At 40.6% G+C, this 27,778-nt stretch overlaps 3 protein-coding genes across 3 annotated transcripts; all 3 read left to right on the top strand.

The window, feature by feature from the left end:
* Window positions 1-168: 168 nt before the first annotated feature.
* Window positions 169-23,551, top strand: LOC308385073 (ladderlectin-like; the record flags this gene model as incomplete). The annotated part of the gene is made up of 2 exons (XM_080863808.1): window positions 169-256; window positions 22,956-23,551. 2 exons carry the CDS (start codon window positions 169-171, stop codon window positions 23,387-23,389), a joined length of 522 nt encoding a protein of 173 aa, XP_080719934.1. The 3' UTR covers window positions 23,390-23,551.
* LOC308385070 (lactose-binding lectin l-2-like) lies at window positions 12,083-13,384 on the top strand. The gene is made up of 2 exons (XM_080863805.1): window positions 12,083-12,304; window positions 12,888-13,384. Exons 1-2 carry the CDS (start codon window positions 12,217-12,219, stop codon window positions 13,325-13,327), a joined length of 528 nt encoding a protein of 175 aa, XP_080719931.1. The 5' UTR covers window positions 12,083-12,216; the 3' UTR covers window positions 13,328-13,384.
* Window positions 23,552-24,081: 530 nt separating the features above from the next.
* On the top strand, window positions 24,082-27,050 carry LOC308385072 (lactose-binding lectin l-2-like). The gene is made up of 2 exons (XM_080863807.1): window positions 24,082-24,205; window positions 24,617-27,050. The coding sequence occupies exons 1-2, from the start codon at window positions 24,130-24,132 to the stop codon at window positions 25,048-25,050; spliced, it is 510 nt and encodes a 169-aa protein (XP_080719933.1). The 5' UTR covers window positions 24,082-24,129; the 3' UTR covers window positions 25,051-27,050.
* Window positions 27,051-27,778: the final 728 nt, after the last annotated feature.

The following is a 27,778-nucleotide window of genomic DNA, read 5'->3' as shown; positions in this document are numbered from 1 at the left end:
GTGGAGAGTTTTGTTCCATTTGGCCAATGATATCACAAGTGATCAGTGAAAACACCCTCTCAGGCAGCTATAAAAGAAAGCAGCTCCACCTCTCTGCAGAAATCTGAACATCCTGTACAAAGAAGCTTCAGCAGCTCCTCATCACACTTTGAGACTTAAAGCTCCAACATGATCTTGCTCCTCTTCCTGCTCGGTCTGGCTCTGGGTGCTCCTTCTGAGTCTCCTTCTGATGACAATGAAGTGAAGCTACAACTTGGTAACTGTCCCACATTCTGGCTCCTCTTTTCCTTCATTTACTCATTGTAGTTTATTTTTTGTGGGGGTTTTCTTTTTTGTTTTTATCTTTTTAATATTATTTAGCAAATAATAGATTTTAAATGCACTTTTATCATGTTTCTTGTTTTGTTTTGCTCAGGATAAATATGTGTTAGTGTAATTGGGGATAGATGCATTAATTTGGTTCCACGTTTCAAACCTCCAGCAGAACCAGGCTCAGACAGGAGCAGCCATTTGCTGTGACTGGTGGAACTTTAGGCCTCATCAAAAAGAAAAGCTTCATATTAAAAGTAGATTATTGATTATCTGTGTCCTTAATCCAAAATGGCTGATTACACATTAGAGGAGGCTTAAAGCGGAAGGCTCTGCCTCCCATTCTACTTTTAATTAACCTCAAAACCACAAGTAAACCAGCAGTCTGAGAGCAAAGCACTCTATCGGTCATAAAATAAGATGTAGCCTGAGTATTTAATACACTGTATATGAGGAGATGGATTCTTAATTTTAATCTGGATTTAGCAGGGAGCTGATGCAGTGAAGCTAATATGTAATGTTTCTTTGTATTCCCTGAAGTACATACAGAAAAGCAGCCTGACACCAGGTCTCACCTTTAGGATATTAGCAGTACAGATCAGGTTTCTTCTGTTACTAAAAAACAAATCATGATCTTTTTCCTCTTCTTGTTTCTGTCTTTTTCAGATGACCGAGCAGTGAAGCTCCTGAGAGGAAACTGTCCCCCGTTCTGGTGGAGCTTCAACGGCCGCTGCTATAAGTATGTAGCTACACCAAAGAGCTGGTCTGATGCAGAGTTCTACTGTTTGTCACAGGGAGCCCACCTGGTGTCTATTCACAACATGGAGGAAGATAACTTTGTCAGATCCTTGATCAGGAACTCCGACCCTGATGAGAGGGCCACCTGGATTGGACTCAGTGACATCCACAGAGAGGGCAGATGGATGTGGTCTGATGGCTCTGTGGTAGACTTTTTTAACTGGAAAAAAGGCGAGCCAAACAATAGAGGAAATGAAGACTGTGTTACAAGAAACTATCGTACAATTAAGCAGTGGAATGACTGGCCATGTTCTTCTAGTTGTGCCTCTGTTTGTTTAAAGCACAAAGTCTGTGCTTAGAAATTAAGATACTAATTCAGCAAGGACATGCTATGGTGACATGCATGTGGCACAATACAGAAAGCAATGTAAACGTTTATGTCTGTATATAAATAGCAAATCACTGAACTTTAACATGAATGCCTAATCAGTCATACTAATAAATTTACACACCTCCTGATGAGCTCAAAACTGAGTGATAATTTATAATAAGAATGTAAAATGATTTTTGGTAACAAACATGTTCTGAAAAGGATTCGGATTATATAATAATAATATTCTACATGCTCACTGTGCTTTTAGTTACAGAAGCTTTCTGAGGTCTTTCCAAGATAAAAACAAACAAACAAAGACGTTACTAACAAAACATGAAATTTAATGATCAGTACCTCTATTGTGTAGTTATGTGTATGAACAGACTATTGTATAATATGCAGCCAGGTTAAGTCATGTTTCTTTTTTTGGGGGGGGCACTCTTGCTTTCACACTACACACACTTAATAGCTCCAGAAAAACTAAAAATCTTCAAAAAGGTGAGAAAAGGTGCACAATGTTTTCCCTGAAGACAAAGGCTGCAGTTCAGCAAATCAGTGCTTAGAGGACATTAGAGCCAGTGTCTCTAACACACCCTGCTATCAAAATATGATAAAAGTAACCGGTGCATGACAGAGTGGCCAGAATCCAAGCACACGTTTGTCTCCACAGTCAGCTTAATGAGACTTAACAACATTCACAAAACAGTAACTCAGAAAATGTTTTTCAGTTGTTTTTTGAAGTATTAATGTTTACAAATTTGAATCTTCACAGCTGGAATTTAAGTACCTGTTATGAACATTATGGCCACTTGAGTGCAGCAGAAGAAAAAGGTCCTGATGTCAGATGCTTTAATTATCAGGTGTCTTACTTTTACATCCATTACGATGAGCGTTGTTGGAAGCATTTGTGTATGACCAGTGTTGGGTAAGTTACTTTAAAATAGTAACTTAGTTACATTACTAGTTACTTCTCTCAAAAGTAACTCAGTTACTTCAAGTTACTCGTTACTTTCAAAGTAACTAGTTACTAGGGAAAGTAACTATGATTTTACTCAGAATTCTCTTGTTAATATGTTTCTTCCATAACTTTGCCAGTCTTCTAGCTTGCTTACTTGCCACAAGTGCACTGTGCCACCTACCAATAGAAAGGAAAAGATAATGTGCATATTTCCACGAGAGAAATCCCACGCCTGGACCGTCATTGACTGCTGCCATGATTCTAGCCTACGTCACAGCGTCATGTGCACCTTTTACATCCAACACAAAAACTGCAGTCGTGGTGCTTTCGATTGTACTCAGAACTCGGAAATTCTGCCTTCTGAATAGGAAGATGTAGGTAACACCAGACTGCAGATGAGCTGCATACAGGGCTGGACTGGGACAAAAAAATCGTCCTGGGCATTTTGACTAGAGACCAGCCCACCATTATAGGAAAAATCATAAAGCCTTTGAATGAAAATAAACACTGTTGTGTCAGTGATGTACACGGTTTTGATGGTATATATGCATCAATCTATCAATCGTTTGTTGTAAGATTCAGATAATTATTTTTTAAAAGCGAGACATTTTAAATGAGAATAAGAAAGAAAAGTATTTCTTTGTGCCCCCCTTTCCCTGTTAATGCCCTACATGCCCCCCTGGCAACACTTTGCTAGATCCGCACCTGCACAGTTACCAGCTGTCAGCTACTTAGAAAAGGATCCTGGGGTTATTTGTCTCTCAGAAACAGTTCATAACTTCCCTTCAACTCATTCATGTCACCTAAAAGGTAAACCTGTTTCTCCATCACCTGTTCAGCTCTGATGATTCAGTAAGGACATCTCCTGGTTTCATCTTCATGTTTCCCTCTCACCAGATAACCAAACCATATCATGACCAGCAGCTTTTTTGCAGCTGTGGCTCCAGCAAACATCAGCTGATACTAGAAATTAATATTAAATAAATTCTAACAACAGCTGATCAAGCTTAAACGTGCTGCTGTTGTTTAGCGCAATATCCGCTGGTTTCCTCTTTCGGCGCAAAGTGAGCGATAAACAAACAAGAGAGAAAAGACGATCAGCTGATCACTGATCAGTTTTCATGATTGAAGTAGAAACGGGAGAGGGAGGGGAGAGGATGAGAGAAGAAGAGGCAGCTGTGCAGCGTAAACACAGAATAACTCCAGCTTTGTGCCTTTTTCATTGTAGCTGAATTACGGGACAAACTGTTCCTTTTCACCTCAATAAGAAACGCGTAATATTTTCTCTGAATACCAGGCGGGACGGTTGGCAACTCTAATAACTTATGAACAAAATAAAGTTCAACATCATGAACTTCATAGCACCACCCAGCTGTATAGAAACTCCGTCATGCTAGCTAGCACGCAGTACGGAAAAAGTCAGAATAACGAAAATAAACTCCACCTAAGCTTGGTTTATATCTGACCCAGAGAGACTGCAGGTCATAACTTCTTACCTGAAGTTCAGTTCACACTTGGACCGGCGGCCGCCTCGGGTCTCTTTTCCTTCTGCGTCCCTTTTCCTTCATCCACCTGCTGGCCTCCACCACTTGCTAATGTTACTGAATCTGTGGAAACTCCGCGATAGCCACCACACGAAGTAACGAGTAACGACCCTATCTAAATCCCAGTAACGAGTAACGCGTTCCTGGTTTTGGCATAATAACTAGTTACCGTGCTCGTTACCACAATAATAACGTAGTTACTGTAACGCGTTACTTAATAACGCGTTAGTCCCAACACTGTGTATGACAAATAACATGTTAAATACTCTGTTCTAGTTTTATAGCTCTAGTTTTCTAGACTTAAAGCTTCAACATGATCTTGCTCCTCTTCTTGTTTGGGCGACTCTGGGTGCTGAGTCCTCTTTAATGTTGAGAATTTTTTCAGTCTTTGTTTATTAGAGCAGTAAGTAGAGCTTGTGAGCTGCTCTCTTCCTGTTACAACTCTGACCTTCCATATTTGTTTAATCATTATGCTGAAAAGGCCTTTGATCACATCATGAATGCAGAATTACAGCAAATACAGTCACGTTCTTCTGAGTCTGCCAGGAGGACGTGGCTGTTCAGCAATTATTAATTTCTTTAGAATCTGATGGTGTTTACTGCCTGGTGTTAGTGATGTTTACAGTGGAGAGTTTTGTTCCATTTGGCCAATGATATCACAGTGATTAGTGAAAACACCCTCTCAGGCAGCTATAAAAGAAAGCAGGACAAACTCTCTGCAGAAATCCTGTACAAAGAAGCTTCAGCAGCTCTTCATCACACTTTGAGACTTAAAGCTCCAACATGATCTTGCTCCTCTTCTTGTTCAGTCTGGCTCTGGGTGCTCCTTCTGAGTCTCCTTCTGATGGCAATGAAGTGAAGCTACAACTTGGTAACCATCCTATATTCTGACTCTTCCCTCCCTTCTTGTATTTTAACTTTATTTGTGTGGGTTTTTTTTTTTTTATATTTTAATTACATTTTAGTCAAACACTCCAGGATTTTCTGCTTGTTATGTTTCAGCAGTCAGTGATACAAAATTCTTGGTGCTGGATTGTAACACAAATGTTTTCCCCATGTCAGATGGGTTCTACTGTACCGTAGAGTTATTATAAAGACTGCTTATAAACACAATAAGAGCAGCTTACTTCTCTGCATGTTTCACAGTGTCAACTGTGCAGACATGCTTATCTGATATTCAGTGTCACGGTTCACTGAGGACTCACACGCAGGACTCTTGAACTTGAGAAGATCACAGTGGCATTTACTACACTTTTCACCAGGTGTGTGTACAGACAGTTCGGGGAATAGTGCTATATACAAAGGTGACAGGAGTATGGGCTCCAGGGGATCCAAGGTGGGGAGGACAGGGGGAAAACACTCCTTCCTCTTCGGTCACTCACTGCTTGCTGCCAGCCACTCTCCAATCACTCACGACCAGTGTTGGTCAAGTTACTTGAAAAAAGTAATCAGTAACTAATTAATGATTACTTCCCCAAAAAAGTAATCCTGTTACTTTACTGATTACTTATTTTCAAAAGTAATTAATTACTTAGTTACTTTTTAAAAACACAATTTACAACCTGAAGAGGTGATAAAGCGATAGATCTTTCATCCCAATTCTACTTTTTCTGCATAATCCATCATACAAAATGTAATCAAATGGAAAAGTCTTTTTTTTTTTACTTTTTTTATTAGTTTTAATCTTTTGACTTTATCCATCAAGCAAAATTTAAATTATATGCACCATTCTCTGACTTGAAGAAATTAGTTGAATATTTAAACCTATTTTCTGCACATTCCAGCACATGAAATAAAATATTTTTTGTGTTTACACTCAGTCTTTCAAATAGATGCAAGTAAAACACAGCAGAAAATAAATAAAGTCAAAGACTCAGCGGTCCTTTTGCTCTATTTTCACCTGTAAAGCAGGAGTGGGGTAGGCGGAGGTTTACCCTGGTGCAGGTGTGCTGCAGCGGTCAGTGGAAGAATCCGCGAGTTTCTCTGTGAATTTCTCATTACGTCGTAGCTGCTTACTTGGAAGTTTAGGGGGTTTTTTTCGCTCTAAAAAGAAGTTTTCTTCCCACGCACGATGGACGCTAATGTTTTTGTCACTTTTTATGGAATCAAACTTAAAGTAAGGTCAGTACTTCCGCGCTTTAAACGCTGCATGCTCATACTCTCTCCCGTACTCGATATATGATCCATTGTTGATCTGCACACAGCTGTTGTCACAAACGTCGCACTTGCTTACATCACTGTCGTGAGACATTCTCGCAAAAAAATCACGGTTTTAGTAACGCAGTAACGCAGTGTTCCTATGGGAAAGTAACGGTAATCTAATTACCGTTTTTGCAATAGTAATCCCTTACTTTACTTGTTACTTGAAAAAAGTAATCGGATTACAGTAACGCGTAATGCATTACTGTTACTGAGTTACTGAGATGAGCAGCGTTACTGCCCATCTCTGCTCATGACAAGGAATCCTCTCAGGGATCCAGGCAATCCGAGTCACACAACAATCCAGCAATGAAAGCTAATATCCCTTTGACCATGCTGAGCGATACAACTGGATTGGACTGAGTGACCTCCATAAAGAAGGCAGATGGATGTTGTCTAATGGGTGTGCAGTGAGTTTTGTCTACTGGCATGCAGGACAACCAGACAACGATGGAACAAATGAACACTGTGATACCTAATTGTACATTAAACCTGCACTGTTTATGCTATCTGTCTTTTGTGTGTTTGTGTGACAGTCTCAAAATTCCACTAATCTTGATTTTCATATTAACCACTGGCAGCTGCACTCGAAGGAAATATTTACTCATCATTTTCATCTCAAAATTTATGGAAGGGAAGACTGGAGTTTCATCAGTTTCTTCTTTGCTGTTTCACAAATCATATCTTTACCTTTTCCATTTCCTTTCTGCCCACTGCACTATTTCCTTAAAAACTCCCTACCTCCACAGTTATGTCATCTGGACCAGCTGCCTTTCCACTACACTGATACAAAAAACATCTTTAAAAAAGGTAATATTCCAGCAGCTGGGGCACCAAAATACGACCATAAAATAACAGAAAATAACTGTCCCATAAAAATACAGTTTGTTGCGCTAATTTGACATGGGATTCTGCCTTTTCCAAGTGCTTTTAGACATTAAATTAGGAACATTTTTGCGCGATCAAACAATGAAATTACCTATAAACAAGGTCAATGAATGTGGAAATATGAATCATAATACGTAAATGTACAGAAATATACAGTTAACAGTTGGTTTGAATAATAATTGACTGCATGCCCTGGGATAGACTGACAGAGGCGAGGCTGCCATATCGCACCATCGGCCCCTTTGGCCATCACTAGTAGGCGGTAGGTGAAGAATCCTGACCACGGATACAACAACGGAGAGTGTCCGAGCCAGGGCTCGAACCGGCAATGTTCTGATCACAAGGCGAACTGCCAACTCTTGAGCCACGAACGGCCTAACTAGCAACAATAATAATACTAATGTGATGTAACACAAGCTTATAGGGATCATGTTATATACTTTTCCATAGCATTACATTTGAATTCAACAGTTCAATCTTTCAAATAATGGACAGATATTTGTGGGATCATGATACATTTGTGAATATATTTTAATCTAAATATGCATATGTACAGACAGATACATTTAATAATCATGACAATTATGTTGTATTACATTACAGTGGTCAAAGAAGCTTGCAAAGACAAGCGTCTGGACTTCTTTAAGTTGCTTGAAGACGTTTCACCTCTCATCCGAGAAGCTTCTTCAGTTCTAAGGTCAAATGGTGGAGAGTCCCAGATATAAACCTAGTGGGAGTATCCCCCCACAGAGGGACAAAAGGACTCCCTGATGATCCTCTAGTCGCCTGAGCCAAGGTGTGAAACTGGGCGTGGGTCCAAATCAGCCAGAGTTTCGGGTGTGTTCATTGTGAACACAAGCGCATGGCACAACACAGAAGAGCCACCTCCACAGGACAAGACTCAGCAGTCCATCTGCATCTTAAGGATAAAGGACACTCTTTTGAGGATGCCAATGTTCACATTTTGGACAGAGAGGACAGATGGTTTGAAAGAGGAGTGAAAGAAGCCATCTATGTCCACTGTGAGTGACCATCTTTGAACAGAGGCGGGGGTTTACGACACCAACTCTCTGCCATCTATAATCCAGTTTTGAGATCCCTTCCCAGACGCCTTAACGCCCACTCACATCCTGGGCCATCTGACCTCAGGAATTCGCATGATAAGGTGGGGCCAGGTTTCACAATGAACACACCCGAAACTCTGGCTGATTGGGACCCACACCCAGTTTCACACCTTGGCTCAGGCGACTAGAGGATCATCAGGGGGTCCTTTTGTCCCTCTGTGGGGGGTTACTCCCACTAGGTTTATATCTGGGACTCTCCACCATTTGACCTTAGAACTGAAGAAGCTTCTCGGATGAGAGGTGAAACGTCTTCAAGCAACTTAAAGAAGTCCAGACGCTTTTCTTTGCAAGCTCCTTTGACTACGATGACCTGGATGACTGAGAACCTTCACAGACTTACATTACAGTGATTTAACGTTAATTTACATTCAAAATGTGAAGTCAAAGTCTATTTACGTAACTTTAATGATATTCTACAAGAACAGAACATTACTGTAAAATGCACAGTAAAATACCTTCATATTAGGGTTTTTTCCTACGGTCGCAGCGTTACCCGCGACCTTGTTGTTAGTTCACATTCATTGGCCGATGCTTAGCGTCATGTTATTTATATTAATTGCAATTCCTACCTCTACATTTCTTTTTCAAAATATATAATTAGCACAGCGTGTCCATGCAATGTTTTACATTGTTGCATGCAGAGAAATCTAAACAAAGAAGCTCACAGAGAGAGATTGAGCTTGTTATTTAACCCCAAGCTGGTAGGGGGAGCTCCTTAATAAAACACTTGTGGTGCTACAGTATGCCTCAAGGTTCAACAACAGCACAACAGAAGTCACTCATGGTACAGCACGCTCTCTACAAAACAACAACTGTCAGTGACTCTGCACCACGGCGTAAACACAACATTCAAGATAACAGTTTAAAGTAACGTAACCATAAACAATAAAACAAGAACATCTAAACAGCAGCACATGTCCCAAGGCATGATGGGAGACATTCCTGGATGTATTTTTACTATCTAAATATGCATATGTACAACAAAATATATTTAACAAACAAGTAAATTGTGTTTTATTACATTTACAGTGATGTTATGTTGTTTTACATTTGACGTGTCAGATCACAGTCTACTTATGTAAATGTAATGATATTCTAGAAAAACAGTACACAACTGTAAACTACACAGTAAAATACTTTGGCATTACTATTTTTTGGAACAGTGTAGCTGCCCTCACTCCCTCCTTACTAATCCTCTGCATTTCCTGATGTCCTCATGTCTCTCTCATTTTCTTCATTCCATCACTCTCTTAACTTGTTGGTATATTTCTGTTTCTATCGTTATCATTGTTGGTCAAGTTACTTAAAAATAGTTATTAGTAATTAGTAGTAATTAGTAATTAGTTACTAATTACTGATTAAAATTAAATTATATGCAACAGTCTTTAACTCGAAGAAATTTGTTTAACATTTAAACCTATTTTCTGCTTATTCCAGCATATAAAATGAAATCATTTTTGTGTTTACACTCACTTTTCAAATAGATGTAAGTAAAACAAAGCAAAAAAATAGATAAAATAAAGATTCAAGTCTTAAATCAGTTTTCACATGTTTACCTGGAGCGGGGCCATTGGAGGATTGCCCGGTGCCCCAGCGTTCATGTCAGTGGGGGGATCCGGGGGTTTCTCTGTTAATTTCACATTCCTGTGGTGGCGTGCTATGTGCTTGCTCACATTTGAAGTTGAATTTTTCGCTGTAGAAAGAAGTTTTCTTCCCACACAGTGTACAGCGGACGCTGGAAAATAACTCAAAATGTTAGAAATATTCCAGTGTTAGAAAATCAGCACTGCTCAGTGTTAGCCATTGTTAATCTTCAAAACTGACTAGGTTACTTCTAAACATATAACACTGTCAAAAGTGTTAATTTAACACTCAACAGTGTTGTATTTAACACTCAGAGGTGTGGACCCATATAGACACTCTCTAGTGTTAATTTGACACTGGAGATTTTGCTGTGTAGAATCGCATTTATAAATGCAAGCAGAGGAAAGAACAAAACTCTCACTTATTACATTTGATAGAAAAACCTATTTTAAAAAGAGAGCTAATGCTCTTTAATGTAGGGAAGTATATACCATACCATAAATATACAATTACAGCAAAAACAGTCACGTTCTCCTGGAAGTCCCAAGAAAATGTTACTCCTATGTCCATGTGGCAAATGATGTCACACCAGCAGTAAAAACACCCTCTCAGGGAGCTACATAAGACAGCAGCTTCAACTTTGAATTCAGAAATATGAACATCCTGTACAGTGAAGCCTAAGCAGCACCAGTAGTACCATTTAGTGAAGCTTAAACTTGGTAACTGTCCCATATATTGGTAAGCCCTCTTTTCTCTACTTTTTCCTTTATTTGTGTCTTTTGTTTTTTCACTCAAAGAACATATTGTTCATGCTTCTATATCTTTTGTTTCAGCAGTCAATGATACAAAATTCTTGATGTTGGATTGAAGCATACATTTCTTTTACCAATGTCAGATGGATTCTACTATACTGTAGTGTTATGATTATGACTTGCTGGTAAACATAATAAGATACAGCTTACTTCTCTGCATGTTTTAACTTCCACAGTGTCAACTGTGCTGAAGTGCTTGTCTGATGCACCATCTCTGAAGAATATCAAAGAAAAAAGTCTGTCACACTAACAAAAACATGATCTCTTTCATTCTTACTTTTTCATCAAGTTCTGACTGCTGTGTCTTCTTCAGATGACCACAGAGTTAAACTACTGCAAGGAAGCTGTCCCCTGTTCTGGTACAGCTTCAATCGGCGCTGCTACAAATATGTGGCCACACACATGAGCTGGGCTGATGCAGAGCTCTACTGTGAGTCACAGCGAGCCAACCTGGTGTCTATCCACAGTGAGGAGGAAGAGGAGTTGGCCAGAATCCAAACACACGTTTGTCTGCACAGTCAGCCTAACATGTTAGATACTCTGTTCTAGTTTTATATCCGTGTTAAGTTACACATTATCTTGGTATTATTCATATGCTGAAAATGAAAAAACAAACAAAAAAATCATCTAAGTTTACATTTTACATTACAGGTTTTAAGTGTTACTCCCAAGTTATTGGAGGCTCTTGTGTTCATCTTCAGTGCCAAAGGTTCAGGCTTAGGATCTCGATCCCACCTGAGCAGTGCACATCAGTTCTGTCAGTGTGACAGAAACCATCATCTTGTTTGTTCTACTTATGTCTACTTATGCCACACATCAGTAGTGATGTGATTTAATGTACCCTAGTGGAGGGTTTTACAGTGTAATTGTTTCATTGTTTCCTGAACCCACAGTGAGTGGATCTCTGCAGCCAGACGTGTACAGCTGTTTCACAGGCAGCAACATAAGCACATGTCATATTTTTATGTAAGTTTACAAATTAAGTTTACTCAACTGACTAAAGAACTATTTACATTTTTCTTAGGAATGATGCATGCTTCTCATTATGAACAGAAATTATTTTTTCAGATTATTTTTTGCTGTGTGCTTGTTATGACATAAATATAATTCCATAGTCATACAGCACTGTCTGTGAAGATCTCAGATGGCTGGCAGTTCACACTGTATTTACTTCTCTTTCTAAGAAAGAAAAAGAAAGAAAGAAATCGGGCTGCATCGGGAGAGTTTGTTCTCTCTCTGTTTACTAGAGGAGCTGAGGAGTTTTTTTCTTTTCTCTTCCTGTAGATGCTCTGGTCTGATCTGTTTTAGTAACCGATTCCTTTTATGACACAATAGAATATAATTGCACAGTAAAAACAGGCACGTGTGAAATTTTACCTTTTTACTGGCTTGTGTTTAGTCAGTTAGGTTTGATTAGTCATCATGCATATAACACCTTTATTGTACAATAAATATACGCTACACAACAAAAAACAAACAACCTTTGTTAATCTCTTTGGAATTTGTTTTTTTTTTCTGGCTTATGTTTAGTGTTGTTTACAGTGTATAATTTTGGTCCAGCTGGCCAGTGATGTCACACCAGCAGTGAAAACACCCTCTCTGGCAGCTATAAAAGAAAGCAGCCTCGAATCCTGTACAAAGAAGCTTCAGCAGCTCCTCATCACACTTTGAGACTTAAAGCTCCAACATGATCTTGCTCCTCTTCTTGTTTGGTCCGGCTCTGGGTGCTCCTTCTGAGTCTCCGTCTGATGGCAATAAAATGAAGCTCCAACTTGGTAACCATTCTATGTTTTACTTCGTAACCATTCTATGTTTTCCTTATGTTTCTGATGTTTTTTGTTTCAGCAGGTAGTGTTATCCAAAAAGTATTAGTGTAGGATTATAATATGGATTTCTTTTCTTCCCATACCAGATGGTTTCTGCTAAATCATAGAGTTATGATAAAGACCTGCTAATAACCATAATAAGCCCCACTTTCTTCTCTGTGTATTTTAACTTTCACATTGATGGGCAGACTTTCATCTTTCATTTTGGCACCATAAATAAGTAAGATTAAAGTTAGATAATAGACTTCTTACAAAGTGAAGCCATGTACAGTAACAGTCATTTCAACTTTCACTGTGGCAGTTATTTGTAGCATTGATCTGTAAATGACAGACATGTAACCAATCTTCTCTGAATAGTTCAGGGGTTTAACAATGAAGATGTGAAGGCTTGAAAACTAGACCAAAGAAAACAGTCTGTCACCAGGTGTCACCCTTGAAATACCAGAGCTGACCAGCTTTATTTCTGCAAAAACACGATCTCTTTAACTCGTACTTTTTCACTTGATCCTAACTGTGTCTGTGTCTTCTTCAGATGACCACAGAGTTCAACTACTGCATGGAAACTGCCCCATGTTCTGGTACAACTTCAATGGCCGCTGCTACAAATATGTCGCCGCACATATGAGCTGGGCTGATGCAGAGCTCTACTGTGTGTCACAGGGAGCCAACCTGGTTTCTATCCACAGCCAGGAGGAAGAGAACTTTGTCAGAACCTTAATTAAGAACTTTGACCACACTGAGGGAATCACATGGATTGGTCTGAGTGACCTTCATAAAGAAGGCAGATGGATGTGGTCTGATGGTTGTGCAGTTCGGTTTGTCCACTGGTATCCACAACAGCCAGACAACTGGAAGGGAATTGAACACTGTGGTCACATGAACTATTCAAATGTAAAGAAGTGGAATGACTTCCCATGTTCTGTAATTTCTCCTTCTGTTTGTGCAACACGAATAACCTGTCCTAAAACATAAAACAAAACAAAAATATACATTTAACCTTCAATGTTTCTGTTATATGTCTTTTATATGTTTGTGTGACACTGACAAAATTCCATTGACCTTGATTTTCCTAAATGTGTAATGAACAACTAGCAATAAAAAAAAGAAAGAAAGAAAAAAAGTATGTTTGCTGTGCTTTTCATCCCGTCTGCTGCAGCCTTAGTGGTGTTTAGTGTACCGAGTGTTGTGGAAGTTTTCCATTTAAATAAAGCCTGCAGACGAGCGGTAGCTAACATTCTTTAATCCAAACACACAAAGAACAGAAAACCAAGCTTGTGGAGAGCCTACATGACCGCGGGGCAGGTCAGCAGAGTCTCCCTGAGCCTAGCATGGCTCTCAGTTAAATACCTTCTTCAGGAACAAAAGGCAGTACACAGCTGTTTCACACCTTAAGGTTCACACTCCCTTGCTACCTCCCAGAGTCCTCAGAGAGACAAAAGACTCTTCCTGTGGCGTGGTCTGCTTCCCCCAACTTCCTTACTACACCCCCACCATTTGTCTTACTGTATGAGTGTCAGACATGTTAAAATCCAGTGGCACCAAGGCATTATGCAATAAAATAATGTGATTAATACATAAGTAAAAGAAATTCCTATACATGAGACCAAGGAAAGAATCAATGGAAAATAAATTTGAAACATAGTTTAGCTTGGCGATATACCTTGGTAAACACTGATACACCCTCTCAGTACAGAAAATCCAACGTTAACCCTGAAGTTGGGTTTCTAGTCTGCTCTTTGAAGAGGATGAAGAGTGGAAAGGCAGTTGGTCCAGATAACATACCCATGATAATACAGAGAGGAGTGGACTAACTAACCAGAATGTTTAACACAGTCTTGGAAAGTGAGAGGATGCCTCGGAAATGAAGAAGAAACTGGTACCGATTTTCAACAACAATGGTGATGTGCAGACCTGTAGTAACTAAAGGGGAATAAAGCTCATCACCCATACCATGAAGATATGAAAAATAGTTTATGAAGCTAGTTTAAGAAAAGCAGAAGTATGCAAAGAAAAAGCACTACAGATATCAGGTTGTTAGGTCCATGACAGTATGAACCCTGTTTCCAGGTCCAAACTACTCTGCATTTATTAAGGCTGTTGTGTTTTTAACACGTTTTAATCTTTGTATCTTGATCTATTTAATCTGAAGAACTGATCACTATCTGCCTCTCTCGGCTCTTATTTCCACTATTCATTGGTAGCATGTTTGCTTAGTTTTTAAAACCTTACTATGCAGCATTAATGACTAACCTTGTATTGTGGATGGATTATCTCCGTTGTTCTCCTGACTGAAGTTTGCCGGTTGCATTTGTCTCTAACTATCGGGAACCCTCGCGTTAACTTTCACTGAGTGGAAGAAACGTTAGCGTTCATCCTCCAGGTTCACTGCATTTATATACTGTCATAAACTGGCTGTGTGGAGGCAGAAGAGGACCCAAACGCAAAACTCACGGAGACTGGAACTGAACTCAAAAATGCTGCTTTATTGCAGAAGTGCAAAGTAACAGAACCAAAACCGGGAATATAAACTGAAGACCGAGGGAACAGAAAGCCACACAGGTTCGGGGAAGAGACATTGACGACACAACACTGGACTGGGGGAGACAAGCACATAAATACACAGAGGGTTAACGAGGGAAGTGGGAACACACGGGGACACAGCTGACACAGATAACCATAACGAGACAGGGCGGGGTGAACATAACATGACGTATACAGGCTCGAGAGTCACAAAGTAAAACAGGAAGTACACGGGGGTTCAGACAGGAGGAGAGAGAGAGAGAGCACAGGGAGAACATAGACATAACGGGCAGGGGAAACATGGAATAAACACAAAGAGAGACGAGGGCTCATAAATACACAGAGGGGCACACAGGGGGTAAGAGTCACGAAGGGAAAACACTTAGGGAACAACACAACAGGGCAACTCAGGAAACATGGCCTAAATAAGGAACAAAATACAACAAATACAAGAAACTAAGAATACTGGGCCCACATGGCCCAGGATCATGACATATATAGCTAACCATAGCTGTGTCGCAACTCGCTAGTGATCACGTAGCACATCGTTATATACCAGCTAGTCCAACTTCTTCATTTATGTTGGACGCGATGGCTGAGCTGTACTTTTTAATTTTTTAGAAATCCCTCTGTCATAACATGGTATATCACCTTTAGATGGAAACTAGTGAGCTAACTCCCTCTGTTAAACTTCGTAAATTCTGATTTCATGAATGCCTGGATGCTAAACTTATTTGTTACACCTTGTAGAGCAGCCACATTGATCATTTTATTAAAGATTAGATGAATTTAGACAGTTTGGAACTCTCAGTGACCCTGCAGTGTTTGTTTCACTTTGGGACCTGAAGCGGAGTTTGGACCCAGAAAAAGCTAATGACGTCAGACTTAAAGACCAGATAATGTTTGCTTTGAGAGTGTTGATGGAGAAGTACAGAGGAGGTCAGAAGTTGCGGTGCAGCTCACTGTGTCTTGGTGGATCTAGAGACAGAATGTGATAGAGTGCCAAGACAGAAACTGTGGTACTGTATGAGGAAGTCAGAAGTGGCAGACAAGTATGTGAGAGTGGTGCAGAACATCTATAAGGACAGAGAGACAGCACGAGGTACGTGGTATTAGTGTGGACGTGTGATTACATCAGAGATCGTCTCTTTGCTCCTTCGTATTTGGTAGATGAGGTCAGGCAGGACGCTCTACGGACTGTGATGTTTGCAGATCACATTGTAAACTGTAGTGAGAGTAGGGAGCAGGTGGAGTAGGGCCTGGAGAGGTGGGGATATGCTCTGAGGAGAAGAGGGATTAAAGCAGAAGCAAGACAGAATACATGTGTGTGAATAAGAGGGAAACAAGTGTAACAGTGAAGCTACAGTGAAGTTACTAACAGAAAGTAACACTATCCATAAACTGTAATCAGTGTGTCCATTCAGAAAATCCTGTCTGAATGCTAGGTTTACATGTTATGTGATGGCAACGTCGGAAATGGAAACGTCGCAGGAAAAACCAAAAGAACATTATTCTCATAAGGTCACATAGTTTTTAGATGTTTGATGTTTAACTGTGTTGGTTTCTACCTGTTTCTAACTATGGCCCAGTTTCCTTCTAAATGATCCTTTAAGACTTGAAGCTACTGAGGGTCATGCCCTCTTTCCGTACTCCCTAGCTGAAAGCCTCTCATCTTTCCATCTCTTTGTGTATGTTCAAGAAACTTTAGTAAAGGGATATGGTGGAAGTTGAGATGAAAAAACCTTTAAGACTGCACTTCACATTTTAGAATAGAAAGTGAGGCAAACCCCCCACATGAGTGCCAAAGGACAGCCTAGCTGGCACAGCAGTGGTTATGATCTGCTTTTAGTTTAAACGTTTATTTACTGCAGGGATTTCATTTTGGTGAATTTAAAAATGTAATAGACAAAAGGGAGCTTAAATATTTGTATGCACAGTAAATATTTCAAAGTGGCAAAGTAAAAAAGAAGTTAAATAGACGGTCTTTCCTTTTATTGACTCTAAAGGTCTAGGCTGGCCACAATCACTTCATTTATGTGTTCACAATTATAAAAGCTGTGCACAGAGTTTGTTTTGTATTTTTTACTGGAGAGGCTTGTAAACCTCTGTTTCTTCCGGGTACAGTAACCTATTCTGTTTTTCTTTTTGCTGATAATGTGACTTTGTAATATAATAAAACCATAAATACTCAGACAAACAAACAGTGAAGTTCTCCTGAAAGTGCCAAAGCCCAGTTTAATACATAGTAAAGTAAAAATGCTTTGTGATGTCATTGAGATGTGCACGGTTTTTAACCCTCTGTTCCCTTTCTGTTATGGCCCAGGTCAATTTTTGGACTCTGCAATTATTCAGATTAATATTAATAAGATAGATAAGATAAGATAAGATAAGATAAGATAAGATAAGATAAGATAAGATAAGATAAGATAAGATAAGATAAGATAAGATAAGATAGAACTTTATTAATCCCTCGGGTGGGTTCCTCTGGGAAATTCGATTTCCAAAAAAGCACAGCACCGACAGAAGTTACAGAGTTACAGAATATTATATATATATATATATACACACACACACACATATATATAATACAGAGACAATATAAATAAAATATACGAAGGGGATAAATAGAATAAATAGGAATAAAAAATAAAAATACAAGTGAATTGCACATTTCAAGTATTGAGTCTATTGCACTGTTGACTATTTACAAAAGTATTGCACAAGGTATTGCACAGTGAGGTGAAGAGGCACTACAGCTTAGTTGTTCCCCCCTCCTTTGTCCTCCTGTTTCCCCTCCCTCTCCCCTCCAGAGAGGAGTTAAACAGTTTGATGGCGTGTGGGACAAAGGAGTTTTTAAGTCTGTTAGTTCTTGTCTTGGGGAGAAGCAACCTGTCACTGAACAGACTCTTCTGGTTGTTAATGGCCGTGTGCAGAGGATGCCTGGCATTGTCCATAATGTCCATCAGTTTCTTTAATGTCCTTTTCTCTGCCACTGTCACCAGAGTGTCCAGCTTCATGCCGACCACAGAGCTAGCCTTCCTGATCAGTTTCTCCAGCCTGGATGAGTCCTTCTTTGCTGTGCTGCTCCCCCAGCACACCACAGCATAGAAAAGTACTCCAGCAACCACCGACTGGTAAAACATCCTCAGGAGCTTCCTGCAGATGTTAAAAGACCTCAGCCTCCTGAGGAAGTACAGTCGGCTTTGTGCTTTTTTATACAGGTGCTCTGTGTTGCATGACCAGTCCAGTTTATTGTCCACCCACAGCCCGAGGTACTTGTACTTGTTGACCACCTCCACCTCCTCCCCCTCTATCTGAACCGGCAGTGGACCTGCTCTAGACCTCCCGAAGTCCACAACCAGTTCCTTAGTCTTTGAGGTGTTGAGTTGCAGGTGGTTTGTATGACTCCATGCGACAAAGTTCCTCACCAGACTTCTGTACTCCTCTTCCTGATCATCCCAGATACACCCCATGATGGCTGTGTCGTCTGCAAACTTCTGAATGTGGCATAATTCAGAGTTGTAGCAGAAGTCAGAGGTGTACAGGGTGAAGAGAAGAGGGGACAGCACAGTTCCCTGTGGTGCTCCTGTGCTGCTGACCACTGTGTCAGACGTGATGTCCTTCAGCCTGACGTACTGTGGTCTGTCGGTGAGGTAGTCGGAGATCCAAGCGACCAGGCATGGGTCCAAGATGTAATGAAAAGAACTTTTGTGTTTCCCTGTCAGTATTCCACTGTCTCTATATTGTATATATTGAGTCTTTTTGTCATGATGTTCACTCTGTGCCATTTATAAAGTTTGCAAAAAAACAAGAGTAAAGAAATAAATTAAGAATAGCAATCTGTCTGGGGTGCTCTTTTCATACACTGTAAACATTAAAAGAGAGACAATAGTTAAAATTAAAAAATATGTTTCAAAGTTGCAAATTACAATACTATAAAAAACAAAAATCTACTAAACCAAAGGTTCTAATTGTTTATCTACCTGCCTCTGAACAGGCCGCCCACGATCACTTCATGTATATGTGTTCACTGCAATAAAAAGTGTGCACATGGTTTGTTTTGACAGTTGTTGTTTTTTTTACTGAGAATGATTGTACACTTCTATTTCCTCTTCCTGGTATAGTAACCTATTCTGTTAAGCATTTTGTTGATGATGTGATTTTATAATATAATAAATCAATAAATACTCAGACAAACAAACAGTGAAGTTCTCTGGAAAAGGCCAGAGCTCAACACGTGTCAATAAGTAGTTAAGTGATGTCTTTGAGTTGTGGATAATTTTACCAAAACACACTTGAATCCTGTAAAAACAAGACTTAGAGCTCAATGATGATCTCATAAATAAATAATATGTCTGTCCTGGACCTTGTGTTAGAAATGAAGTAAGCTCACTAATAAAAGGAAAGTCAAGGAGAACATTTATAAATACATTTATAAGCTGCTTAATGTCACAATTTTCCAGAGTTTTCTAATGACATGTAGCTTTTGTGACAAGGATTTAACAGCTGGTTTGATATCATGATAAATATCACACATATCCAACAGGTGTGTATCAATCTGAATGCATGAAAACATTATTAGTGTACTTACTACTATTACTATAATTACTGCGTAGAGTAAAAAGTAAGTATTTCTGTCTCTCTCCTTTTGCATACTTGCACAGAGGCAGTCAGGCGATATTCAATATGCAATCAAATAATAAATGAGTTTATTGATATCCAGTGTTGGGACTAACGCGTTATTAAGTAACGCGTTACAGTAACTACGTTATTATTGTGGTAACGAGCACGGTAACTAGTTATTATGCCAAAACCAGGAACGCGTTACTCGTTACTGGGATTTAGATAGGGTCGTTACTCGTTACTTCGTGTGGTGGCTATCGCGGAGTTTCCACAGATTCAGTAACATTAGCAAGTGGTGGAGGCCAGCAGGTGGATGAAGGAAAAGGGACGCAGAAGGAAAAGAGACCCGAGGCGGCCGCCGGTCCAAGTGTGAACTGAACTTCAGGTAAGAAGTTATGACCTGCAGTCTCTCTGGGTCAGATATAAACCAAGCTTAGGTGGAGTTTATTTTCGTTATTCTGACTTTTTCCGTACTGCGTGCTAGCTAGCATGACGGAGTTTCTATACAGCTGGGTGGTGCTATGAAGTTCATGATGTTGAACTTTATTTTGTTCATAAGTTATTAGAGTTGCCAACCGTCCGTCTGGTATTCAGAGAAAATATTACGCGTTTCTTATTGAGGTGAAAAGGAACAGTTTGTCCCGTAATTCAGCTACAATGAAAAAGGCACAAAGCTGGAGTTATTCTGTGTTTACGCTGCACAGCTGCCTCTTCTTCTCTCATCCTCTCCCCTCCCTCTCCCGTTTCTACTTCAATCATGAAAACTGATCAATGATCAGCTGATCGTCTTTTCTCTCTTGTTTGTTTATCGCTCACTTTGCGCCGAAAGAGGAAACCAGCGGATGTCGCGCTAAACAACAGCAGCACTTTTAAGCTTGATCAGCTGTTGTTAGAATTTATTTAATATTAATTTCTAGTATCAGCTGATGTTTGCTGGAGCCACAGCTGCAAAAAAGCTGCTGGTCATGATATGGTTTGGTTATCTGGTGAGAGGGAATCATGAAGATGAAACCAGGAGATGTCCTTACTGAATCATCAGAGCTGAACAGGTGATGGAGAAACAGGTTTACCTTTTAGGTGACATGAATGAGTTGAAGGGAAGTTATGAACTGTTTCTGAGAGACAAATAACACCAGGATCCTTTTCTAAGTAGCTGACAGCTGGTAACTGTGCAGGTGCGGATCTAGCAAAGTGTTGCCAGGGGGGCATGTAGGGCATTAACAGGGAAAGGGGGGCACAAAGAAATACTTTTCTTTCTTATTCTCATTTAAAATGTCTCGCTTTTAAAAAATAATTATCTGAATCTTACAACAAACGATTGATAGATTGATGCATATATACCATCAAAACCGTGTACATCACTGACACAACAGTGTTTATTTTCATTCAAAGGCTTTATGATTTTTCCTATAATGGTGGGCTGGTCTCTAGTCAAAATGCCCAGGACGATTTTTTTGTCCCAGTCCAGCCCTGTAAGCAGCTCATCTGCAGTCTGGTGTTACCTACATCTTCCTATTCAGAAGGCAGAATTTCCGAGTTCTGAGTACAATCGAAAGCACCACGACTGCAGTTTTTGTGTTGGATGTAAAAGGTGCACATGACGCTGTGACGTAGGCTAGAATCATGGCAGCAGTCAATGACGGTCCAGGCGTGGGATTTCTCTCGTGGAAATATGCACATTATCTTTTCCTTTCTATTGGTAGGTGGCACAGTGCACTTGTGGCAAGTAAGCAAGCTAGAAGACTGGCAAAGTTATGGAAGAAACATATTAACAAGAGAATTCTGAGTAAAATCATAGTTACTTTCCCTAGTAACTAGTTACTTTGAAAGTAACGAGTAACTTGAAGTAACTGAGTTACTTTTGAGAGAAGTAACTAGTAATGTAACTAAGTTACTATTTTAAAGTAACTTACCCAACACTGTTGATATCCATTGATGTCTATATAAAGCATTGTGAGATCACAAAAACCTTGATGAAGACTAAATGTATTCAAAAATCATGCAGTTTGTGGGGATAGGTTAAGTGACTAATCTAAATTGCCCATAAGTGTGAATGCAGGAGGGAATGTGAGTGCAAATGGTTGTCTCTCTCTCTGTGTGTTAGCCCTGCGACAGACTGGCGACCTGTCCAGGGTGTACCCCGCCTCTCGCCCTATGACAGCTGGGATAGGCTCCAGCGCCCCCCACAACCCTGAAAAGGATGAGCAGAAGCGAATGGATGGATGGATGGTATTCAAAAATCCATCTATAAACCAAAGGTTCAAATTTTGTTATTTAATTTATTTTAAAATTTGTATTTACTTCAACTTTACTGGCTGCCATAGCAGAGTCACATATCTCTGTCTGGGTTGACTACATAGAGAGGATCCTTCTGAGAGGGAGAGTTCAATCTGTCTTTGTTTACTGGAGCAGTTCAGGAGTTTCTATTTGGTCCTTCCTGTTAGAGATCTGATTCACCCTGTTTGATTAATCATTATGCTGATATAGCTTTGTGGTACCATAAACATAAATTACACATCAGCTCAGTTCATTGGAATTTGATGTATTTTTCTGGCTCATTTTTAGTGTTATTGTTTAGAGTGGGGTGAAAACACCCTCTCAGGCAGCTATAAAAGAAAGCAGCTCCAACTCTCTGCAGAAATCTGAACATCCTGTACAAAGAAGCTTCAGCAGCTCCTCATCACACTTTGAGACTTAAAGCTCCAACATGATCTTGCTCCTCTTCCTGCTCGGTCTGGCTCTGGGTGCTCCTTCTGAGTCTCCTTCTGATGAAAATGAAGTAAAGCTCCAACTTGGTAACTTTTTTTTGTGCATTTTTTTTTGTCTTTTTAATATTATTTAGCAAATAATAGATTTTAAATGCACCTTTATCATGTTTCTTGTTTTGTTTTGCTCAGGATAAATATGTGTTAGTGTAATTGGGGATACATGCATTAATTTGGTTCCACGTTTCAAACCTCCAGCAGAACCAGGCTCAGACAGGAGCAGCCATTTGCTGTGACTGGTGGAACTTTAGGCCTCATCAAAAAGAAAAGCTTAATATTAAAAGTAGATTATTGATTATCTGTGTCCTTAATCCAAACTGGCTGATTACACATTAGAGGAGGCTTAAAGCGGAAGGCTCTGCCTCCCATTCTACTTTTAATTAACCTCAAAACCACAAGTAAACCAGCAGTCTGAGAGCAAAGTACTCCATTGCTCTTAAAATAAGACGTAGCCTGAGTATTTAATACCTTGTATGTGAGGAGAAGGATTTTAAATTTTAATCTGGATTTAGCAGGGAGCTGATGCAGTGAAGCTAATATGTAATGTTTCTTTCTATTCCCTGAAGTACATAGAGAAAAGCAGCCTGACACCAGGTCTCACCTTTAGGATATTAGCAGTACAGATCAGGTTTCTTCTGTCACTAAAAAACAAATCATGATCTTTTTCCTCTTCTTGTTTCTGTCTTTTTCAGATGACCGAGCAGTGAAGCTCCTGAGAGGAAACTGTCCCACATTCTGGTGGAGCTTCAACGGCCGCTGCTATAAGTATGTAGCTACACCGATGAGCTGGTCTGATGCAGAGTTCCACTGTTTGTCACAGGGAGCCAACCTGGTGTCCATCCACAACATGGAGGAAGAGAACTTTGTCAGATCCTTGATCAGGAACTTTGATCCTGCTCAGAGAGCCTCTTGGATTGGACTCAGTGATGTTCACAGAGAGGGCAGATGGATGTGGTCTGATGGCTCTGTGGTACGCTTTTTTAACTGGCTTACAGGCGAGCCAAACAACCTGGGAAAAAACGAACACTGTGTGCAAAACAACTTTGGTCCTGTTAAGAAGTGGAATGACGAACCATGCTCTCGTGGTTATCCCTCTGTTTGTGTAAAACGCAATGCCTGTGTTTAGAAACCAAGACGCTAATTCAACATTAGACAGTTAACCTGATGTTATGTTGGCATGTAGCGTCCCTCCACAATAAATTTAGCAATGTTAATATTAATATATCCTAATTAATGTGTTTATTAATTAAACATATTAGAAGTACAGAAGGGCAAGGCTGGAGTACTGAAATTTAAGGACTCTATAATACTATATTAAACAGATATTTTCATCATGCATTTGTTTGTTTGTTTGTTTGTTTTTCTGGATCACTTTAAATTGATAAAATGAAAGTGTTGCACAGCAATAGGTTGTTTGGGTGACTCTGGGTGCTGAGTCCTCTTTAACGTTGAGTATTTGTTCTACATTTGTTTATTAGAGAAGGCCATAACTAGAGCTTGTGAGCTGCTGTCTTCTTGTTACAACTCTGACCTTTCATGTTTGTTTAATCATTATACTGAAAAGGCCTTTGATCATATCATGAATGCAGAATTACAGCAAATACAGTCACGTTCTTCTGAGTCTGCCAGGAGGACGTGGCTGTTCAGCAATTATTAATTTCTTTAGAATCTGATGGTGTTTACTGACCGGTGTTAGTGATGTTTACTGTGGAGAGTTTTGTTCCATTTGGTCAATGATATCACAGTGATCGGTGAAAACTCCCTCTCAGGCAGCTATAAAAGAAAGCAGCTCCACCTCTCTGCAGAAATCCTGTACAAAGAAGCTTCAGCAGCTCTTCATCAAAGGTTGAGACTTAAAGCTCCAACATGATCTTGCTCCTCTTCTTGTTCAGTCTGGCTCTGGGTGCTCCTTCTGACGGCAGTGAAGTGAAGCTACAACATGGTAACCATCCTATATTCTGACTCTTCCTTCCCCTCCTTTATTTAACTTTATTTTTGTGGGGTTTTTTTTTTATTATCTTAATCACAATTTAGTCAAATACTCCAAGATTTTCTGTTGTCTGTTTCAGCAGTCAGTGATACAAAATTCTTGGTGTTTCATTGTAACATAGATTTTTTTTCCCCCCGTGTCAGATAAGTTCTACTATACTGTAGAGTTATGATAAAGACCTGCTAATAAACGTAATAAGAGCAGCTTATTTCTCTGCATTTTTTTAACTTTCACCATGTCAGCTGTGCAGACGTGCTTTTCTGATATTCTTCAGAGGTTAGATCAAAGAAAAAAAATGTCAGTCACACTGACAAAAACAGTTATTTGTTTTTCATCGAGCTCTGACTGCTGTGTCTTCTTCAGATGACCACAGAGTTCAACTACTGCGTGGAAACTGTCCCCCGTTCTGGTACAGCTTCAATGGCCGCTGCTACAAATATGTGGCCACACACATGAGCTGGGCTGATGCAGAGCTCTACTGTGTGTCACAGCGAGCCAACCTGGTGTCTATCTACAGCAGGGAGGAAGAAGAGTTTGTTAAATCATTAATTAAGAACTTTGACCATGCTGAGCGATGGACCTGGATTGGACTGAGTGACATCCATAAAGAAGGCAGATGGATGTGGTCTGATGGTTGTGCAGTGAGTTTTGTCTACTGGAGTGCTGGACAACCAAACAACGATGGAAAAGATCAGCACTGTGGTCACACCAACGTGAATAAAGAAAAGAAGTGGAATGATCACCAGTGTTCTCTCAATTTAGCTTCTGTTTGTGCAACACAAATAACCTGCCCTTAGAAACTGAAATGTATCTTTTCGCTGCATTGTACAGAAGCAAATCGTTTTTGGCCCATTAATAGATGTTTAAAACTGCTCCAAATAAAAAGGAAAAAACAATTAAACATGAAAATTCATCATCAGTGCCACCACTGTTTAACTCTGGGGTTACAGGTCCTATGAGAAAACATGCAAGCGTGTAACTGGTGTCACAGACATGCGGGTGCATGTTTCATCAGCACGCAGTTAGTATTCAATTCAACTAACCTTGATTTTCATAAATGTGGAAACAACCACTTGTCACGGCGGGGTGCGCCGGTGTGAAGAATGAGGTAGACCAACCAAAAACAAGGAGTGAGAGTCCAGGAAAACTGACAAAATCAAACTAAAGCCAATACGAGCCTCAAAAAGGTCAGGGGGCCGACCGTGCGGGCGGCAGCACAAGGGTCCAAAGTAAAACAGGTCCGGAGGCCGGCCGTGAGGAAGACTGCAGCAACAGATCAGGAGGCCGTCCACGACACCAATGACGTCCGGCGGCCGGCCTGGAAAGTGGCCGGCGATCCCGAGGTGGCGTGGCAGCCGGAGCTGGACCAGCCGGAGCTGGACCAGGCGGAGAGGAAGTGGCAGCCGGAGCTGGACCAGGCGACGGCGTAGGCGGAGCAGAAGCTGGACCAGGCGACGGCGTAGGTGCTGCAGGCAACGGAGTCGCAGGTGGTAGAGCAGGTGGTGGCTGGATGGGCTCCTCGGGCCCTCCAGCTGACAAGGCATGAAGCAGCGGGGGTGCTGCAAGGTGCCGAGGTGGCACACCCAGGCATCCAGCTACAGATGCAGGATGAGCAGTTATGGAGACCCCTGGCAAAACAGAGCTGAACAGGGGGCTGAGCCGTTACTCTGGCAGAAGAAAGATGCCGCTGACTCTCTGGGAAATTTAATGTAACATCACACAATTCATTTCCCACCAGATCGCCCCTGAAAACATTATTCATTTGTTCACCGTGTGGTTCAGAACCCAGAACAGAAATGTCCATGGCAGTCTGAGAAAAAGTGGTGTCACAGCCAAGTACTATGTGTGTGTTCCTTTCAGAGGTCTTGTCCAAATTCACATTTTCATTTTCCTTCACAAACATAAAGACAGAGTCTTTAGTCTCAGTCTTTGGTTCTTTTAACTCAGAAGCAGAAAAACACAAACTCAGATTGGCTGCCTCACCCTCACCAGAATTACATAGATTAATCTTGGACACACAGGCAGCATCTACCCCATAATATTGCCCAGAATCAGTAACAGTCTCTGCATCAGCTCTAGCGGAAGTTTCGCCATTCTTAGCAAGCAAGTTAACTGTTATGGAAAAACCCTGTTCGAAAGTTGGACCCCCAAGGCTCTCAGTACAGTTCATTTCCTCTGAAGAAACGTCACGTTGTCTTCCTGTGACAGTCTCCACCTGTGACAGGGTTTCAGTCACCAAAGGGGCTAGTTCGACCACATGAGCTGCATGTATAACTGAACCGTTCATAGAAACATGATTAATCAGTTCATGGCTAGGTTCCTGGACATCCATTAAGTCGGCACAACTGGTTAAAGAAGACTCATTCACGTTCATTTTGCAGTCATGTGGTGGACTTGTAACCTGATCAGAGTCTGTGCTTACACATACTGCAGTTACACTTACTTCTGATGGGATGGCTGGCACTAGGTTAACGCCAAGAGTCTGAATAAACTCTTCTGTGATTGGTTTGACAGAGCCATTAGCTTTAGCAGAGACCACATTAGGCACAAACAAATCAAAAGTGACGCTGTCAGAGGGGATTGAAGCCTCATTACGCTCTGACTGACAGGAATCATGCGGCTCGGCCTGGTATTTGGCAGTCTCAGGCCTGCATTCCCCAGCTAGCCCCCCACCAGAAGCTGACTTAGAGACTCTGAGTCATCTATGAATGGAGGTGCAGCTAACACAGAGTCTAATAGAGCTATGGCTGCCAGTGGTGGTGCAGACTGTGAGCTTACTATATCAGTAGCACTCCCAACCAACACCCCATCCTGAAATGATTTAGAAACAAAAGAACATGATTCCAAATTTACACAAACTGAAGGTAAAACATGATCATTAGAGACAGTATCGGAGGCCCAGATCTCAGCCTCAGCATTCACTGCGCCCTGAGGGGTGCTGGAGCTACATGGTTCAGACATGTGTCCCCCATCTTCTTCTGGGGGGCACAATTCACTTTTAGAGTTCAGCACATAAACCACATTCCCATTACTGTTCTCTTGACCTGGAACACAAAACTCAGGTGAATTGTGCTTGTTGAGTACAGGAGTGAGAGCATCACTCAGAGGTTGCTTTGAATTGTTCTCCTCTGGTTTACCTAATAATTTGGTCTTACACAATTCATAGCAAGTAGTAGAGTCACAAGATGAATGAGCTGAGGAACAGTCAAGTTGATCACCGGGTACAGACAGGGTGTCATTATTTAAGTCACACCGCTCATGACCAGAGGTTATATCACCACCCTTCACACCAAACATGAGCTCGTGATCAATACTTTCATCGTTTATTAAGAGAATGGGTGGTGTTGAGGAGCACTGGGTCGATATCGCTCCTCCAGCACATGTAGAAATTGTCTTTATCTCTGGAGCGTCTGCGAACCCTTCATGACAGTCACATTCCAGCAACTTAGGAAGACTTTGAGGCGAAAGATTGTCACTAACCTCTATTATTAACGGAGTCCGAGAGGAAACGAGAGTTCCACCAAC

This window comes from Rhamphochromis sp. 'chilingali', assembly GCF_963969265.1.
Source record: "Rhamphochromis sp. 'chilingali' genome assembly, chromosome: 17".
NCBI lineage: Eukaryota > Metazoa > Chordata > Actinopteri > Cichliformes > Cichlidae > Rhamphochromis > Rhamphochromis sp. 'chilingali'.
The sequence above is the reverse complement of the archived record's forward strand: the minus strand, read 5'-3'. Positions and strand labels throughout refer to the sequence as shown.